Source organism: Suricata suricatta, chromosome 14 (assembly GCF_006229205.1).
Source record: "Suricata suricatta isolate VVHF042 chromosome 14, meerkat_22Aug2017_6uvM2_HiC, whole genome shotgun sequence".
Lineage (NCBI taxonomy): Eukaryota > Metazoa > Chordata > Mammalia > Carnivora > Herpestidae > Suricata > Suricata suricatta.
Window position 1 is genome coordinate 62,404,190 of NC_043713.1, and position 18,838 is coordinate 62,423,027.

Here is an 18,838-nt window from a genome sequence, read left to right on the forward strand (position 1 = left end):
AAATAAAATTTTTAAAAAACTAAACATTTTTTTCCCAATCCTTTTAGACTGATAATATTATAAAATATGGTAAAGTTCCCATGGCAGTTTAAATTGCACTCGGGTGTCTATTTTTGGTGCTTTATGTCATAGATGGACTATAGACATCACAGAGCCCACTCAGAATCTCAAAAGGCTAGCTCCTACAGGAGAAATCACATTTTCAACTTTATTTCAATAACCCAACTATGAAACAGTGGTATTCAGGGAGGCTTCCAAGGCATGTTGGAGAATTTGTTACCTAGACCTCTACTTATAGCCTGCCACAGCCCTTAGGATTGGTTGTTGCAGTTGATGATGCAGGGGCTGTATAGGTTGCACGCCACCATTCTCTGATATGGTGTAGCAGAAACTGGAAGGGGTAGCTAAGGTTCTGGTTCCGGAAGTCAGCCTGGCCTAAGCAGGCAGGGGATGTGAGGCTCCAGCAGCCTTTTTAGAAGACGGAGCTTTGCTTTGTCACAGGAGCTTATTTGTGCAGCCTCTGCTGTTAACCAGTGGGGTGGAGATGTGTGTCTTACCTGTCTTACCTGTCCAAGCATGCAGCACCCGTGCCCCTTTGCCTGTGGCTGTTGTGGTAAAGTTTAAAGTGACTCAGTAAGTTATAGTTGATTTGAGAAATTTTTGACATGTTGAGATAATGGGAAATTCTCCAGGATAGTGCAGCAAGTGTTAGGAAGACCTGGTTTCAAAATAACATCCAAGACAGTCTCCATTTCATGTTGTGGCTTCTAGGATACCAGCATTGGTTATTAACTGACTGAATAAGCATTTCAGTCCAGTTTTTAATCTGAAAGTCTCTGTGTTACTGTTGCTTTAGTTCACTTTTGTGTTTGGCACCATTGTGGTTTCCTAAGCAGGGACCTCCCAGTTTCATTGTGGCCAGCATAGGGACCCTGGGTGTGTTCCATGGCTCTCCTAGCCTTGGCAGGATATGTGTGTTGCAGAATGGCCTGTCGCTCCAGTTCCCTGCTCTGTCCCAGCTGCTTTTTGCAGTTCCACCACCTGCATGTGGCCTCATATATGGCTGTCTGGTGGGGTACACACTTGGAGGGCTGCAAGCTCACCCCAGATGGTGCTGTCAACCTGTCGCTACCTCATGCTTGGTGGTCAGAGGCTGGGTTTTCTCTGTTGGAGTGCATGGTTTTGATGATGACCAGCTGGCAGGCTTTGTGCTCAGGTCTTTGCATTTTCTACTTTTCCTCCTACCCTGCACAGTCTGCGAGGTCATTGTGGCTGCAGCCTTGTCCCTGAAGCCTTTTATATCACCACCTCTAGTAAAGCTTCTGCTGTGACAGACTGCAGGTTTCTGGAATTTGTGCCTCAGGTTGTGCTGGATAGTAGTAAGAGTCAGGTTCTGGCCATATACTCTGGAGCTCTTCTGGAAAGTGAGGGATCTTTCCAGAAATGACATCAGAACGTAGCTGAGAAAGAAGAGGTTTTCCCAGGTGGAGGGGGCTCTGTGTGGGCAGCTTGGAAATCCCAGGTCCTTTTACTCGCAAGGGACTTTTCCATGTCAGTTCTCCAATTCTGTGACAGCAGCTAGGTACAACTTTGCTTGGTTCTCACACTATTTACATGGAGTTGGCTCAGTCCCAAAAGACTGTCCACACTTCACATTCTAGCCACAGCCACACATGGGATCCCCACATTGACCAGCCAACTGCAGATTGAGGGGTTTCCATGACTTCCTTTGGGTTCATCAATTTGCTTGAATTAGAACTTTTTTAGAATTTGCTCTCAGAACTCAGGGAAACCCCTTACATTTACTGGTTTATTATAGAGGATACAAATGGACAGCCAGATGAAGAGGCACTTATCGTGTTTGGTCTTTCTGGTGACCAGCCCCATCCTGAAGCTATCTAGGGTTTCCACCTGACCCCCACCATGCCTAATTAGCAAAAACTCCGGTGAAGTCCAGAGGGGCTCCTTTTAATAACACAAGATACTTTTATTAGGAAATTCTAAGTTTTAGGAGCCCTGAACTGGATACGAGGACCAGATAAGTGTCTGATGACCAAAAATGTCCTCATCCTCTGGAGAGGTTTTTTTTTCCACACTTAGAATTTAATTATATGTGTGTGCAACTTATATCCCAGTTTAAAATCTGTCAGAGAAGGAAGTAGCTTTTCTGTCAGGTTGGAAGTGTTAGAGCAGCACAATCATGACTGATAGGAATTGCTGTCTTGCTCCTGAAAAATTGTGACTATGTTTCTGTCACATCCTTGTCAGTAGCTTTGTGAGTGTGTGGCGGTCCCTCTTCCCCATGGTGCCCATGTGAAGGTGTAGCACCAGAGCTCAGGCTGTGGAGGCAGGATGCCAAGGTGTGCTGAGCAGGCCCTGGTTCTTTGGGAGCTCTTTCCTTGAGGTACAGTTGCACAAAGTCTGCATGCAGTGGTGCTGTGGATATAGAATATCCAGAATTCTAGAGCTGCCATGGAAGCAGAGGCTCAGGGCATGGCATGTTTGGTGTTGACTAAAGAGGCAAAAACAGATGAGCAGAACTAGTACTGAGCATTTTCACAAGATCTGGAGTGATTTTTTTCTCAGTATTTTATAGCTTTTTAGTTAGCTGTGGGTTGTGATTGGTTCATTCCTGTTCTAAAATTTAGGCATTAGTGACCTGTTTTTTGGCTTGTTTTGTTTTGTTTTTTCCCCCCAACTTAGGTTTTAATAGAGAGTTTGGGGGTCCTAGGTGGCTCAATCAGTTAAGGGTCTGACTCTTGATTTTGGCGCAGGTCGTGAGATTGAGTCCTGCATCAGGCTCAACAGTGATCATGTGGAGCCATCTTGGGATTCTCTCTCTCCCTCTTCTTCTGTCCCTCCCTCTCCTTCTGTCCCTCCCATGCTTGTGTGCATTTGTGCTTGCTCATTTTCTCAAAAAATTTGCAAAAAATTATAGAGCGTTAAATGTACTTTTTGGTACACTTGTGTAAATTTTGAAACATGGCATAGTTCTGTCATGTAACCAACAGTATGATCAAGACAGAACATTTTCAAATGTTCTCCCCCTCCCAATTTTCTCAAACTGCCGCTTTGTAGTCAAAACTTTCTCTTTTTACTCTGTAGGCACTGAGCTATCTTTGTAGGTTAGCCAGTTCCCAGGTGTCTTGTTGGTGGAGTCACAAGGGAGGTGGCCTTAGAACCAGGCTCCAACTCAGTGATGCACTTGGGATTCATTTGTGTTGGTGTTGGTGGTTGGGACATTTTGCTGCTGAGTGTGCCCGCTGCAGGGCAGTGCTGAGTATGTTCTTCTCACTTCTCCCTTGAGGGGTGTTGAGTGCATTTCCAGTTTTGGGTGATTAGCATTTGGCTCCTGTGAGGCTGTCCAGTTTTCCACATGTCCTCACCCAAGATGGCCTTGTTGGGCCGTATGGTAGGTATATGTTCAACTGGGTGCCTTTACGTGTCTGTCAGGAGCCAGATAAGCATGTTTGTGTGGGTCTGTCTCTGCACTCTGTTCTGTCTCCTTGATCTGTGTGACCTTTTACCAGTGTCTTAACCTTCTTGATGACATGAATTCTTGGAATCAGTGCAAACCTACAACTTTGTTATTTTTGAAAAGCACTTTTTGGTTACTGTAGCACCTTTTCCCTTTCATATAGAAACAGTATGTCAGTACAAAAAGTTCTGTTGATATTTTGATTGGAATTGTGTTACATCTGTAGATAAATTGGGAGAATGGACTTCCTAACAGCATTGAGTCTTTCAGTTCACAAAAGACCCAGTGTGTCTCCCCATTTATTGAAGTCTTCTTTGGTGTCTTTTATTGGTGTTTGGTCATTTTCAGTATGCAGATCTTGTCCATGTTTTATTAGATTTGGACTTAAGTATTTCATACATGGTTTGGAGCTGTTGTGAGTAGCACTTTAGTTTCAGTTTTTTTGACTGTTGATTGCTAATGTATAGAGATTTCATTTACTGTCTATATATTGATCTTATGTCTTGTGACTTTGCTAAATTGCTTTATTCCAGTAATATTTCGTTAGATTTCTTTGGGATTTCTGTGTGCAGATAAGGTTGACTGTGATTAAAGATGGTTGGATTTCTTTTACAATCTAGATGCCTTTTATTTCTTTTTCTTGCCTTACTGCTCTGGCCAGGAGCTCCTTTACATTTTGAGTAGCAGTGGGGAGAATGGGCATCCTTGTCTTGTTCCTGATCTTGGGGGGAAGCATCCAGTCTCTGATCACTGAATATGATTTTAGGTGTCAATTTTTATTGATGCCCTCTATTAGACTTAGTACGGGTTCTTCTATTCCTGGTTTGTTGAGTATTTTTTATCATGAAAGGATGTTACATTTTGTCAAATGCCTTTCCTGTATCGATTGATATGATACTTATTTCTCTTTAATTTGTTGATAGTAGTGTGTTATGTTGATTGATTTTTTATTTTTAATGCATTCCTGGGATAAGCCTTTCTTGGGCACAGGATAGATTTGCTTTTATGTGTTAATGGTTATGAATTGCTAATACTCCATGTAGGATTTTTACACCTGTGTTTGTGAGGATTATCAGTTTGTAGTTTTCTCTTTGGTGTTAATAACACGGTGCTGCTAACATCATAAAATGAATTGGCCATTGTCCCTCCTCTTGTGGTTTTTTTGAAAGATTGTCTAGAATTGGTATCTTTTTTTTTTTCCCCTTAAATAATTGATAGTTGTCACCAATGAAACCATCTGAATGTGGAATTTTCTTTGCAGGAACCTTTTAACTACAAATTTAACATCTTGAGTAGGGCAATTCGGGCAGTTTGTGTTTTTCAAGGAATTTAGTCCATTTTATTTAAATTGTTGAATTAAAAAAATTGTTGAGTTTATGGGTGCTGGTCTGCCTGTGGTGCTCCCTCATGGTCTTTCAGTGTCTTTTGGGCACCAGTAATCCAAGCTTCTTCTGTACTGTTGTCATTGGGTCACTTCTGCCCTTTGTACTACGGTCTCCACACGCTCCTCGCAGGTTAACCTGCACCATGTGGTTGTGGCTCTTGGTGCAGGTGATTGTGGTATGGGCATTTGCCAGTGGCTGTTGGATGTCTTTGGACTTCTTAGTGTGTGTTCTTCGGCCATGTGTATGTCTGCCTCAGCCCTGTCACGGAGGATCCTTGGTACACAGGTGGTCTTGCTCAGTCTGCACAGCCCAGGTGCTGACTGCTGGTTAGAGACTGGGTTCTCAAAAGGCTGAGATCAGAGAGCCAACCACCATGGATGGGTCAGCTGCCTGGCTAGCCACTGAGGATGGGTTCAGGGCCTGACATGTTGGTGAATAACTTTGCCTTGCCTGGAAACTGATCCATGATGATGCGGATGCTTGTAAGTGGAGGTATCTTGTGGGGACCTGTTGGAAGACTGTAGCCAAAAGAGAGCAGGGAGATTTCTGGCTTACCAGAATCTGCAGTTCCCTTTAGAAATGGTACCTTTCCTTGACTCAGTCACAGTGAGTCCATTGGGAGAGGAACCCCTGCCTCCCTACCCAGAGTAATGTTCATGTAAGTGTAGTGTTCTTCTAAAAAGAGGGAGGGAGGTGGAGAGAAGACCTGGTGGAATTGGGAGTGACACTAAGGAAAGCTTGAGGCCTCCAAAACCTGGGAAAGTCTAGGAAGGATCTCTCAGAGTGGTTTCAAAGGGAACGTGGCTTGCTCACAATTTGCTTTGGGACTTCTGGCCTCCAGAATCGTGAGAAAATAAATAAGCCACCCACTTGGTGGTCTCTTGTTATGGCAACTCCATAAGGCTAGCAGTCCCCACTAGGGAGGTGGGCTGTGCCTCAGGTTAGGGCACTCAGCCTAGGCCCAAAGTTGGTTGGGGTCAGTGTTGTCTCCTGGCTGCTGCCTGCATTTGTTGTGCAGAACTTCTGTTTTTTCCCCCTAAACTGGTTAAGTGGTTTTCCATTAACCCTTTGTTCTGTTCTTTGGGCGGAGCAATTGATCTTAGAGCCAGGACAGGATGACTCTGTTTGAAACTGGAGCCAGGCCAAGCCCTTCACAGCCTTCAGGGAACTTGGCCTTTTTAGAGTGCATCTCTTCTCTCTTTTATAATCTCACTTATGATGATCTTCAAATTTTTTCCCTAAGATTGTCTGTCTTTGGATTTCTGACTAATTATCAGACTCAGATTTAGAAAAGGCTCCCTGGCAGTACCAAGCTCTGCCACCCCATCACAGCATAACTCCAACCTAACACAGCACTTCTTGTCCTGTCTCAGAGGGGCAGCTGGCAAGTGAGTTGGGGGTGTGATATGCTCTTCAGGGCAGTAAAGATGACAGGAAGCTTCTGGGGGAAGCAGATACCATGGGGAGTGCTCTGTGAGGCCAGCAAACTCAGTCCAGCACTTAGGAGTGGCTACTTTGTTTTGTAGTATTTTAACCACATCAGTATCGAGGACTCTCGTGTCTACGAGCTGACCAGCAAGGCCGGACTGTTGTCTCCCTATCAGATCCTTCACGAGTGCCTTAAAAGGTAGGGCGGGTGCTTCCCCTTCTGAATACGGTTGTGTGGGGGCTTTTCTTTTGGTGCCCAATGTCTTTACCAGTTATTTATCCTGGTTCAAGAGGTGATGCTAAAGGCCAAGCCATTGCAAGTATTCCCTGTGTGCACAGAAGCCCCTGTGCCTGCTGGTCAGTCAGAGCCTGTGATCAGGTGTACACCAAGAATCCTCTCCTTTTTAACTGAGAAGCACAGTTCGGGGAAAGGGTTGGCACTGTCTTCAATGAGCCTTTAAAGACGTTCCTGAAGCTGTCATTTCTTCGTCCTCAGCCAATGTCACCAGTTGTCTATGTTTTTTTCTTTAAGAAACCATGGAATGGGTGATACATCCATCAAGTTTGAAGTGGTTCCTGGTAAAAACCAGAAGAGTGAATATGTTATGGCATGCGGCAAACACACAGTGCGCGGCTGGTGTAAGGACTGCCTCCACTCCTCCCAGTTACCCTTAACCCCTGGGGAGGTGGCACACTGCCATGTGGTCTGTCTGGGAACCCTGAGCCTCCATGGCTTGGTCTCAGGCCACTGCCCTGACATCATTCCTGAGTTCCTGCCTGACCACCCACAGTCCCCCGTGTCCACCGGCATCTCCTCCTACCGACCTCTGTCCGAAAGCCAGTCAGTCTGGGGTGGGACTGTGGTAGTCCTTTCTGTACCATCCGTATCCTCCTAGTTCTTGGGCTGGTGATTTTGGCTAGGCCATGTTTCCCCCAGCTGCCACTAGTCCCCGATCCAGGCCATGGTCCCTGTGGCAGGAGGAGTATGTCCTAGAATGGCAGCAGAGCCCTTGCTCTGCCATACTCTGTGTCTCTGTGCTGGGTGATGTGCCTGCCCCATTTCCAGTCTTTGTGTACACACCTGTGCTATTTACTGAATTTGGTTTTTGAAATAACCCCATTTTACTTTATCTTATTTTTCTTTTATTTTATTTTGTAATGTGATTTTTGAGAGAGAATGTGCACATACAAGTGGGGGAGGGGCAGAGAAAGGGAGACAGAATCCCAAGCAGGCTTTGCACCATCCATGCAGAGTCTGACGTGGGGCTTAAACTCACACCGTGAGATCCTGAGCTGAAATAAAGAGTCAGGTGCCTAATTGACTGAGCTACCCAGGCACCCCTAAAGTAACCACTTTTTAAAACAACTTTATTCGAAAAGAATATTTTGTACGACTAATAAAAACAAAACCAGTGCTATGTAAATTAGAAGGTAACACACAAGTTGGCCATGGGAAAAATCACAGAACAACTCTCAGACCTGAGTGTTCCTAGGATCAAGCAGATATTAGTCCTCACTGAGCCACCTTCTGGAGCAGGCTCGTGGGACGTACAAAGGATGCTGACACCATTGACCTCCCTGTCTGGGAAATGTGGCCAGCCTTGGTCTGCCTGGCCATAGGTATCTCCTGGCATTCATTGTTCTCCAGACCCACTCTGCTCCCTGGCCCTGCCTTCCCTCTGCATACATAGAAACTCCTTTTCCAAAGTTCATACACCCTCTGGAAACTGCTCTGGGTTTTCTGGCAGAGACCCCCCCAGCCCCCCCACAAGACGCCTTGGCCCACGTGCTTCATGATGCTCGTTGTTGCTTGTGTCTCTGGAAGTGTAGGGTGTAGTGTGAAGTAGGCCTTGTAAGTTATGGCCTTGGGGCTATTGTGATTTGTTGAAGTCTTTGAGGGGGCTATTCTGCTAAGTGGGGTTAGGGTGGGTCCTGGTCTCAGCTTTGTGAGACTCCAGTGCCCAGTACAGTGGTAGAAAATGTCTGTACCCCTTCTGGTAGAACATGCCCTTAACTTGGTGAGGGAATGGCAGGTGTGCCTCCCGTCTAGGCTAGGTGGTCATGTTGACAGCTGGATATTCTAGTGACTCCCCTCTCCATGTTTCCTCTTCCTTCCTCACAGGTAAGAATAAGAGAGTTGGAAAACAGTTAGCCTCTCAGAAAATCCTTCAGCTGCTGCACCCACATGTCAAGAACTGGGGGTCTTTACTGCGCATGTATGGTCGTGAAAGCAGCAAGATGGTCAAACAGGTAACCAGGCTCCTCCCCAGGACCTAGGGCAGCCTCTGTGTTTTTCATCCTCCCTCTAACCTGGTGTACCTATTTGAGGTCCTACTGTCAGCGGGGAGTGTTGGGCAGCTCTGCTTCTCAGGCTTTCTGCTGGGCCATGTCTGTGACCTTGGGGTAGTAGGAGGTGGTCATCCAGGCTGTCTCCCCCTCCCTGAGAAGCCTGAGCCTGGCCCCCACCTGTGTGGGGTGGGCCTGCCCAGCAGGAGATGCAGGTGGTAAATGCTGCCAGCCCCAGTGGAGAGGAAGCTTCCCAGCTGAGACCTGGTGTCTCCTCTCCCCACACCCCAGTGCTGCAAGCCCTTGGATTAATTTGAGGACCCCTAGGAGCTTAAGACAGTAAGAGATGCAGGGCATCTCTTCCTGGCTTACGAACACCAGTTTCTTAACTAAACACCTGTATGTGTCATCTGTTTAGTTTCTGCTGTTTTGCCGAGATCTTGAGATTTAAACCAATACCCGTGTGTATTGTGTGCTTTGTGGGGGTGGAGGGAAGTCCTGGGAAGTGTTTATGTTTATTTTCCCCCTGATGTTTCCAGAAATAGTCTGGGTTTCCTGCACCCCAGTGAGGGAGGAGTGGCCATGTGGCATCTAAGGAGGTGACACTGGGTCCCCAGGGTGCTTAGAGAGGAACCTCCAGATATGTGTTGCTGAGAAAACACCAATGACTGCAGATGAGGCTGATTTCTGCCTTTATGTGCCTTTACTTTGTGCTGTATCTTGTTTGGGCTAAGACTGAGAGAAAGCCTGTTTTATCCTGTGAGTGGGAACTCTCCCTAAGTTAGAGGATGAGGGTCCAGTCTAGGCACAGTCTCAGCCTGCATCTTTTGGAGGACACATGGAGTCTGGCACTCCAAGGCACAGCAGGTGTCCTCAGAGACAGGCTCTTCAGACAGGAGGCGCCTCAGGACAATTTGATCCTGTTCTCAAAGTTGGAGGGCTTGCAGATAATGTAGAGAGCTCAGTGTCTAGGGCTGATGGGCTCCTAGCTAGGCCCGTGCCAGGGTTTAGTCCATTGGGCAGCATGTTGTCCCTGCTGGCTGAGGCCATATTCTGGTCGTTCCATTCTGGGGATCTGGGCAGTGCGAGTGCGCAGCCAATGGCAGGGGTGGAGGCAGCTAGGTGCCAGGATGCCTTTGCCCCACGAAGGGAAGAGGCCATGGTTTCTGCCTGCTCAGGATGAGGCAGAAGTGGGGGTGGTATCGTCAGAAAGTGAGCAGGGCAGCTATGGACTGGTCCGTGTTCTCTGGGGCTGTGTCAGCCTGCCAGGTGTGGGTTGAGGGTGGGGCAGCCGGCGTGGAGTCTTGCAGCTCTGGCTGCTGGCAATGGTGTGTTTGCGGGGCCTGCTCGAGGGGTGTCCTGAGAGCAAGGTGCTATGCTTACCAGGAGACCTCTGACAAGAGTGTGATTGAGCTACAGCAGTACGCCAAGAAGAACAAGCCAAACCTGCACATCCTGAGCAAGCTACAGGAGGAGATGAAGAGGCTGGCTGAGGAGAGGGTGAGTGTGCAGGCTCTGCCAGCACCAAAGGCTCCTCCAAACCCTCATCCTCTTGCCCTCAAGGGAGGGGAGGGGCACCTAGCAGGGCCACACTGGTAGGTGTGGGAGGGAGGTCAGCCTCAACACTTAGAGTAGATGTGCTGTTACCTTGCATTTCAGCATGTATGACATTTGCATCAGATAGGTTCATTTTTTAAGTTACATTATAGAACTCTCAGCCCTGACCTGTGGTTGTGAAGGACCTGGCTCCTGGGTGTTTCCACTCAGGACCAGCTGTTTGAAGGCAGGGATGTGACACTGGCCAGGCCTCCCATACTCAGGATCACATAAGAGACAGATTGCTATCCTGGACCTCTTCCTCAGGTCCTTGGCATTTCTGTGAGGGAGAAGCATGGTTCATAGAACATTGAACCTGGGTAAGGCTCAGTCCTGGTGAAGCTTCTTAAACCATTTATCTGAGGGGCTTTTAGGCTAGGGCTTTGTGAAGCTGTGGTATTTGCCTGGAGGCCTATATAAACCCCCCTGGGGTAGGGGTGGGGGGCGGAATGGGTGTCTGTTGTCTGTTTGGCCTTTCTGGCCCAGGAGATGCCTCACACTGCTGCCTGTAAGTTGGGGTGGGGAGAGAGAACCACCCATGTGGCTTGTCCCTGGTGGCTGTAGCTTCCATGGCCCTTCACTTCTGGGTGTGTGTTTTGATTTCTAGGGAAGCAACAGCACACAGTTCTGAGATGGCCTCCAGGGAGACCCAGGCAGCCCCCTATCTGGTCCACTCCTCAGGTCTTCCCTCCTTCCAATGTGGTATCGCAGAGCAGTGGTGCCCTCCTACTCCAGAGGCTACCTGGCACCAGTGTTGTGCTGAGCTCACATCCTCACCTATTCCCCCTCATCCCCCCACCAGGAGCCTCTAGGCTGAAGTTGGGCTTGGCCACATATTCCCACCTTGTTGGCATCCCTGACCTTTGTTGTTCTTTCAGGAGGAGACTCGAAAGAAACCCAAGATGTCTATTGTGGCATCTGCCCAGCCTGGTGGCGAGCCCCTGTGCACTGTGGACGTGTGAGGGAGGCGGCAGGGTCGGGCACGGGGACTGCCAGCTCTGCTGCCAGGGAGACCTCGCGCCGCTCACTCTGCAGCTTCAGGCCTCCGATCTGAGTTCCTCCCCTGCAGCCAAGCATCTGCGGCCAAGGCCAGAGGGGTGGGGCTCTGGTGCACCGGGACAGCAGGGCCACGCAGCTCTTCCTTGGGGACCGACCACAGGTCTGAGTGGGCGTGTCCAAGGATGGACTCAGCTTGTCCACACAGGTGGAAGCCAAGAGCTTAACAATAGCTGTGGATCATCTCTGCTTATGTGGACTTGTTGCAGACTGGTTTGATGAAGGTTTTCACGAATGTCAGTACATAACATGCACTGACAAATGTCAGATAAAATGAGAAAGTGGTGGCGAAGTTCTTTGGCACCCTGGGCCCAGGGCTCCCACAGGCCACTGCAGGGACCTGGTCAGAAGACGCACGCTGGCACCCCATCCCCTTCCCTGCCTCTTGAGTTTTCCCTTTTTCTCTGAAAAGGTTATAATAGGAAGGAGTATTTCAGACCTTTTTGGTTTAAAATAAACACGATTTTAGAATTAGAACTATTTTTCAGAGATTGTAGGCAAACCCTTAAGGCGATTATTTTCCATCCTTGAAATGCATTGCCAGTGTATAACGTCTGCCAGTCTCCGCCCAGCTTGTTGCCCTGGTCCTGGGTTGGCGTGTGGTCCATTTTTCTGAGTAAGTCTTAATGTCCTAAAAACACGCCTTCTTAGATACTGAGGCCCCTCACCTTCACTGGCCTCTGGCAACTTTTTACTAATGATTTTTGCACAGTCAAGTCCATCTGTTCACCCATCAATTTTTAAAGCTTTTATGAAATTTTAGCATTTGGAAAGAAACTTTTACAGTGAGAGTAGAAGGTAGATTTGGAGTCAGATAGCAGATATAAACAAGTTAATGAATTTTAGCACGAGGATTTTAAAAGAGGAAATAAAGACCCTTAGTGCAATCCATCTGTGATCACAAAGTGGCACTCCTCTCCAGAGCTGGCACAAACACATGGACGGTGGCTGTCTTCTCTGAGACGATGGTTTCATTGGATTTCAAGGACAGCTGTGCTGTGCAGCCAGGGCTGGTGGACAGCCTGTTCCTTTGACCAGTAGTCTGTGCTCTCCAAGTGGCTCCTGTGGACCAGTGCAGGGATAGGGGTGTCCCTGCCCTGAACCCAAGAGGATGTGGGTATGCTTGGGGCCTGGGGTTGTCACCATGTACAAGGTAGTGGTAGTCAGCTATCGGTTCCCTGTCCCCAGGGCCCGCTCAGGGTGCCGTGTGCTCATGGTGCACTGTCAGCTGCAAGAACCCAGTGCTGGGTTGCATTGTCACTTTCCACGGGTGTGCCTGTTCTCCATCATGTCCCCCGTGGTTGGTGTTGATGGCATTTGTTTTCAGGAAGACAGAGTGTTGAGTCTTGTGTGCCACCCACAGTGTATCCCTCCCTTGCCACTTATGTGACTGAGGTTGGCTTCTGTGTTGACCTTTATAAACAAAACCCTCAAATCAAGTTGCTGTAATTAGACACTTGCTTCTGTCTTGCCTCCTGTCTGCAGCTGTGAATAATCATTTGACTGTGACTGCTCTCAGAACAGCCAGATGCACCATTGTGAACCAAAGCTTTGTGCACACGTTACTAGAGGCAGCAAGCTTTGCTGCAGCTTCCCTGTGTCCTTCCTAGTGTTATGTGTGCACAGCCACTGTGGGGGGCAGAGGGCACGGGGAGCCTGTACTGATGCCACCTCCACATGGTCACTGCCTGTCTTGTACCTCCCAGGTGGTGGCTAAGCTGTGGCTTTAAGGGTGAGCCTTGATTGTCTGAACGCATAAAGCAAAACTGTCCTAAAAGGGAATGACTGGTGTTTGTTTCTTCTAACCATGTGAGGCTGTGGGGCTTTGTGGACCTTCACCTGGCCAGTACTTCCCCTTTCAGCCTGCCCCATGGGGCTGAGGCATTTGCTTGGGCACATTGCTCCTGTAACATCGGAGCAATATTCTAGGCTGGCCTTTGGCTATTATAGAAGTGGCCTCCCTTCTGGACTCAGGGCCAAATTGGGGATGGAATCTCTCCCTCAGGGGGTGCAGGAAAAATGGTGCAGCCTGCTACACCAACCTGCAGCAGATAGGCCAGGCTCCCTGCCATGTCTCCACTCCACATGCAGAGTTGGACCTGAGCCCTGAGCTCCCTGTTTCTGCTTCTCTTTAGGGTTAAGTATGAGACCTGGCACTATTGGTATTCCAGCCATGGGGAGGGGCTGGCAGCATGCTAGTGGGAGCTAGGGACTCAGGCTTAGTCTTGGCAGGGTGCTCAAGGTGCCCTGCTGGCTCCCCCCAACCCCACCCAGTCGCTGCAGTGGGGGAGAAAAGAGCCCCACCTGCCAACCTTGAATGCTCAGTAGTCACGCCAGTAGTTCAGCAATGGTTTATTCTGACCTTGTGTCCCAGTGAGCTCAAAAGGAATTTGCGGGGGGGGGGGACAGGAGCCTAGGGTTGACTGGGACAAGCTGGCCCTAGTTGGGGCAGCTGGTTCTCATACTCTCTGGGTGCTGCCTGAGCATCCTGAGGTGAGGCAAGGACTTCGGGAGCCCCTTGGCTTAGTGCCCCAGTTATGAAGACTGGGCCCTATTCTGAAAGGGCAAGTTTCTAGTGTTCCAGGGACCTAGGAAGAGGTGGCAGCCCCAGTTACCTGCAGGTTATTATCTGGGGGCCCTGGTAGGGGCTGGGTTGGAGGGTCCTGGAGCTCCAGGGCCCCTGTGCCATTGGGGTACTCCACCCTCTCAAACAGGATGAGCATCTCACAATGTGGGGTCTGCGGGAACAGGTCCACGGCCACAGCCTTGACAGGCCGGAAGGGAGTGCCCTTCACCCGATTAGATGGGGCCCTGCAGAGGCTGTGGTGAGAAAGGAGTGTCAAAATCAACTACATGGATCTGGCCAGGGGTTCCTGTGTAGGAAGGGGAGGTTGCGTGCTGGGCCCCAATCCACCCCAGGTCCCCCCACCTCACACTCACTCCACAAAGTTGCCCATGGCTGCCCGGGGGTTGCAAGAGACATACAGGAGCCGTTTGAGATTCTCAGCTTTTCGGACAGCCAGGATCACTTTGGAATCTGAGGAGGCCCAGATTTGGATAGACATCAGATCTGAGGCTACACAGCTTTGTGTGCCATGCCAACATCCCTGCCCACCCCCTTCCCCTTAATCCCCAAGTGGAGACCACTTACGCAGGCCAGCACGGGGAGGGTCCAGGATGGCAACGAGCTGCTGGGAGGCCAGTCTGCTCACCAGAGCGGGAACCAGGTCCTCAGCTCTCCCACAATGGAACTCAACGTTGCTCAACTCTGGACATGGCACGACAGCCCTGTCAGGGGACCAAGGACACTCTTCCCCACAGGGCTTGCCTGGTGTCCTGTAGTCCCTGGCCAGAGATGCATTAGGAAAGCCTGCTGTCTAGAGAGCCTGCCCACCTTTCCCCATCAGGCAGTCTCAGGCATCCTGGGCACATGTTAAGTCCATATAATATAGTAGAAGGCCTCTTGTACTCTGCCCTCACCCCACCAAGGGCCCTAAGAACCACCTGGTGGGTCCCAGGTGCTGTGCTGAGGTATGCAGCAGAGGCATCTGCTGCCTACCTGCTTTGTGGGGTGCCAGCTCTCACCATTGTCTTGGGCATTCACCCGGGCATCTTCCACGGCCTCCTGGCATAGCTCAATCCCCACAACTCTCTTTACTTTCTGAAACCAGGAAAGGACAGACTCATGGCATCCTGCCCCACCTGTGGCTTCTTAGGAGAACAGCAGGAGGCATTTGGAGAATGGAAGAGTTTCTGCAACAGGCTAGGGTTAACCTTAGTCTTCGGGCTGGGGATCATGGAGGATCATGAGGCAGGGGACAACATGGGTGGGTGGGGAGGGTACCCTCAAGCAAGGCAGGAGGGCTCACCGGAGCCAGTGCCAGGCCAATGGTGCCAGTGCCGCAGCACACATCTAGCACTGTGCTCTCTGTGTCCAGCTGGGCCCAGTCCTGGATGACTGTGTAGAGCACCTCGGCTGCCAGGGTGTTTACCTGGAGGGTGGGAGAGCAGTGTCAAGGATGATGTCAGGGAGACCTGCTGCCCAAGTTAGTCTCCCCTCCTCTCATTTCCCACCTGCCCCCTGCCAAGCACTTGCATTCCCTGGGCGTTCTTCCTGCCTTGGGGCCTCTGTGGCCCAATTCCCAGCTTGCTCACTTTCTTCCTAGGTCTCCCTATCCTCCCCTCCCCTACATCTAACCATCAGGGAGCCAGAAGACCAGTCCTCAGACTGACCCTCAATCCCATGGGGGTTGCCTGGCAGTCAAATCCAGTCTCCTAGCTTTAAAAAGCCATTTGATGCTTATACCACCACCCCTCAATTATGAAGCTCTTTTCTGAGTGTTAGAGCTCACACCAGAGACTTGGCATCACTCCCACTCCTGTTCCCACACCCCACATAAGAGGGCTGTCAAAGAATCCAATGACAAATAATCTTTATCTACCATATAATCCTTGTGGCCCCCCCTGCCTGGACGTTCTCCCCAGGTCTCTTGCCAAGCTAACCCTTTGTCACTGCCCTAGCCCACTGTCTCCATTACACCCTGACATCATGTCAGGTCTCCCTCCATGTATCCTCATGGTCCCAAGAAATTTGGGGCTACCTGGAAGAAGGCGTGAGGGGAGATCCGGAAGGTCAACCCCAGCAGGTCCTCGTGGATGCATCGGTCTCCAGCCACGTGCTCCAGGGGCAGGCCCTCCTGACTGGGAGTCTTTCTGTGGATGGAGTGTTAGGTCCATCAGTATAGGTAGGTCCCCTGCAGGGACCTGCCTCACCCCTACCCAGGCTCCTCACCGCTGTCCCTCCTCTACAAAGTAGAGGCAGGTCACCCCAGTGGTCTTGCCTGGCCCCGCCATGAAGTGCTGTGCCAAGGAGGCCTTCAGCCCAGCCAGTTCCTCAGGGCTCAGCTTCTGGATAAGCAGTAGAAAAGGCCTTGTAAAGTTGCATCACAACTCACTGTAGCCCAGACACCCTCCCCCAGTAGGGTCTCCTCGCCTGAGACCTGAGGGTGAAAGTAGACAATGGCCATGGCTTGGCCACGGCGGCTGGTGCGCACAGTCAGCTGCTTCCAGTGGCCTGAGTATGTCTCTGGGTTGTACGCTGAGTATGGAGTGGACCTGTGGGAGACATGACCGGCCCTGAGTCCCCAGTATCTGCCAATCAGGACTGGGCAAGCAGTCTCCCTGTTCTCCCCTCTAGCCTCACCCACCAGATCACAATCCCAGGATCCCCCAGGCAGGCCCTTTGTATCACAGGACTTCTTGGGGCCCCCAGCCCAGCCATAAACCCTTACCGGATGAACTCCTGGAAAGCCTTCACCACCTGCTTGGTGGCCCCAGGGATGTGCAGGGTGTCAAACGGGGCTGCCACAGCACATGTCCCGCCCTTGTACTTGCCAAGCCGACAGCCGACGGTGTTGTCCTCTCCATCCACCCCGACGCCAACCAGAAACTCACACTTGTTACGATATTCGGTCTGCAGGGAGGGTGGAGGGAGGCAGAGAGACATGCCTGACCTTACCCTAGCCATCCCGCACTTGTGAGTGGACAGAACAGCTCACCAAGTGAGAGATGGTGGTGAGCAAGAGGCTCTAGTTCCCCCACAGTGCCTGGCAGTCCAGGAGATGGGCCTGACAACAAATAATAGTCACGTGAGAAATACCAAGAATAAATGCAAAGCATGAAAAGGAATGGCAAACATAAGTGAGAAGAGCTCCTTTAAGAACATGAGGTGAGTGTCTGGCTGCACCAGCTGGGCCTGACCTGCTGGGGTGATGGCCTAACCCCCTCCAGTGGGCAGCAGGCCTTGTTGTGCTTGTGCCTCTGTGAGAGCAGCCAGGGCAGCAGGGCGCGGTTGGTGCTCCCAATTTCCCTGCAGGATGAGGTGGGGTCAAGGTTGGAGTCATACCACTGCCCCTGCAACCCTCCCCAGGCACTCCTCCAAATACCCAGTTCTCCAGGGCCCCGCCCTCAGGACCTCACTGGCTAGCTACCCAAGACCATGCAGGCCCTGTACAGGGCACAGGATGGCTGAACAAGCATAGAGCTGAGCAAAGTTCCAGGGCCAAGGGGGTGGTCTCCACCCACACTCACTTGGCGAGCTTCTGCAGCACCTGCTCACACTCTAGCCGCTTCCGTTCAAGCTGCTCCTCATAGGGCACAGTCCAAAGTGGGGTTACTACATCTGCGATGCATGTTGCCGTCGGCTCACCCTCATCCTCACGCCGCCTCTTTCTGGCCATGGGATCAGCCTTGGGTCGGGCCAGGCGCACGCTGAGTGGACGGCCCTTCCAGAGGGCACCGTGCAGCACTCGCAGGGCCTTGTCCCGCTCGGCGGCACTGCGGAACGTCACAAAGGCGCAGGGAGGTTGCCCAAAGAGTTTGGTCTTATGAGGCTGTAGGCCAAAGCGGCCCAGAAAGCGTCGGACATCACTGAAGCTGGCGTGGCGGGGCACGTTCTGCAGCTCCAACTTGAAGATCTCCGAAGTAAACAAGTCGTCCCTGATGTAGCTGTAGAGCCCAGGTTGAGATACAGGCTCTGCAGCTGCCCCAGCCCCACCTTCCTCCTCCTCTTCCTCCTGAGGGGTTAGGGCTGCAGGGCTATCCTGAGCACTGCTGCTGTCCTGAATGCAGCCTTCCATGGGCGCAGGGCCCTGTGTGGAGACAAGCAAGGGTTGGGCTGTGGGCTGCACCCTAGGACCCGAACGCCCAGTTCCCGGACTTCCATTAGTGAACCCTACGCCCAGCCTCACCCCCATTCCCTTCTCTCCTCTCACCTCCCGTCCCACTTTTCTCCCTACGCTTCCTACTCCGCCCCTAGCTCCATCCCCTCCCAGACAGTCTCCCATCAGAATCTCCCTTCACTTTACTTCATTGTCGAGTTTATCACTCATCGTATGGTCCTCCGCTGCCCAGACTGGGGACTCCACGAGGGCCGCCTCCGCCACCTGGTCCTGGATCTGGCAAAGGGAGGGAGGCGCTCAGAGGGTGGGTGCCTAGCCGCGAGATCTATCCCCGGCTCCACCCTGAACGGGGGCGGGACTCGAAACCTCCGTGCTCAGGTTCGGGTCTCCGGCTTGGGGTGAGCCGCCTGCCCGCCAGGGGCCTGCGCCGGTCGCTCACCTAGCCGGCAGCTCTACTGCGGCCAGCGCGTGCAGCCGAGACCGCGCGTCTCTATCATCCAGATTTCCGGTGACATCATCACCACGCGTCAACTCCTACCCCTAGCCCCTTTCTCAAGCTCGAGGGACGCGCGCTGCGGTGGGGCGGAAGCGCGCGCGAGGGCCGCCGGGAGTGCCGGGCATGCGCTACGGGCGTTCTGGCGGGAAGCGCGGGGCGGGCTGGACAATGAGAGTGTCCGCCGTGTGAGCCAATAAAGCTGCACTGGTTTTGAATCGCGTCGCGTTTCCCGCCGCCGGGGTCAGGGGTCGGGGTTCGGGTCGCGGGGCGGAGGGAAGAGTGGGAGGGCGGGAGGCGCCGGCGCCAGACGCGGAGGGAAGGAGCTACGACCAGCCGCCGAGAGGCCGCGGAGCTAGCGACGACCGAGCCAGCCGAGCCGCCGCCGCCGCCGCGCCCCCATGGCGGCCGCCAAGGTGCGGCCGGGCTCGGGTGG

General features: G+C 51.5%; 3 protein-coding genes across 6 annotated transcripts in view; 2 read left to right on the top strand and 1 right to left on the bottom strand.

Annotated features, from left to right (window-relative positions):
* Positions 1-13,011, top strand: part of DGCR8 (DGCR8 microprocessor complex subunit) — a 30,137-nt gene extending 17,126 nt beyond the window's left edge. For both annotated transcript variants that reach the window (XM_029922914.1, XM_029922915.1), the window contains 5 exons: positions 6,390-6,490; positions 6,824-6,930; positions 8,414-8,541; positions 9,964-10,077; positions 11,052-13,011. In XM_029922914.1, coding sequence (XP_029778774.1) covers positions 6,390-6,490; positions 6,824-6,930; positions 8,414-8,541; positions 9,964-10,077; positions 11,052-11,135 — 534 coding nt within the window. In that variant the 3' untranslated portion in view covers positions 11,136-13,011. The remainder of the gene's footprint in view (positions 1-6,389; positions 6,491-6,823; positions 6,931-8,413; positions 8,542-9,963; positions 10,078-11,051) is intronic.
* A 554-nt stretch (positions 13,012-13,565) lies between these two features.
* TRMT2A (tRNA methyltransferase 2 homolog A) lies at positions 13,566-18,445 on the bottom strand. Of its 2 annotated transcripts, none has more exons than XM_029922917.1 (13): positions 18,349-18,445; positions 18,096-18,185; positions 17,320-17,879; positions 16,990-17,098; positions 16,521-16,702; positions 16,230-16,344; positions 16,022-16,137; positions 15,831-15,942; positions 15,099-15,221; positions 14,815-14,890; positions 14,381-14,497; positions 14,170-14,266; positions 13,566-14,049 (listed from the first exon to the last, which is right to left on the bottom strand). In XM_029922917.1, the coding sequence occupies exons 2-13, from the start codon at positions 18,117-18,119 to the stop codon at positions 13,818-13,820; spliced, it is 1,863 nt and encodes a 620-aa protein (XP_029778777.1). In that variant the 5' UTR covers positions 18,120-18,185; positions 18,349-18,445; the 3' UTR covers positions 13,566-13,817. The 2 variants fall into 2 exon arrangements, with proteins under 2 accessions (XP_029778777.1, XP_029778776.1); XM_029922916.1 differs by having other exon boundaries at positions 18,276-18,399.
* A 229-nt stretch (positions 18,446-18,674) lies between these two features.
* Positions 18,675-18,838, top strand: part of RANBP1 (RAN binding protein 1) — an 8,102-nt gene continuing 7,938 nt past the window's right edge. For both annotated transcript variants that reach the window (XM_029922918.1, XM_029922919.1), the window contains exon 1: positions 18,675-18,818. In XM_029922918.1, coding sequence (XP_029778778.1) covers positions 18,804-18,818 — 15 coding nt within the window. In that variant the 5' untranslated portion in view covers positions 18,675-18,803. The remainder of the gene's footprint in view (positions 18,819-18,838) is intronic.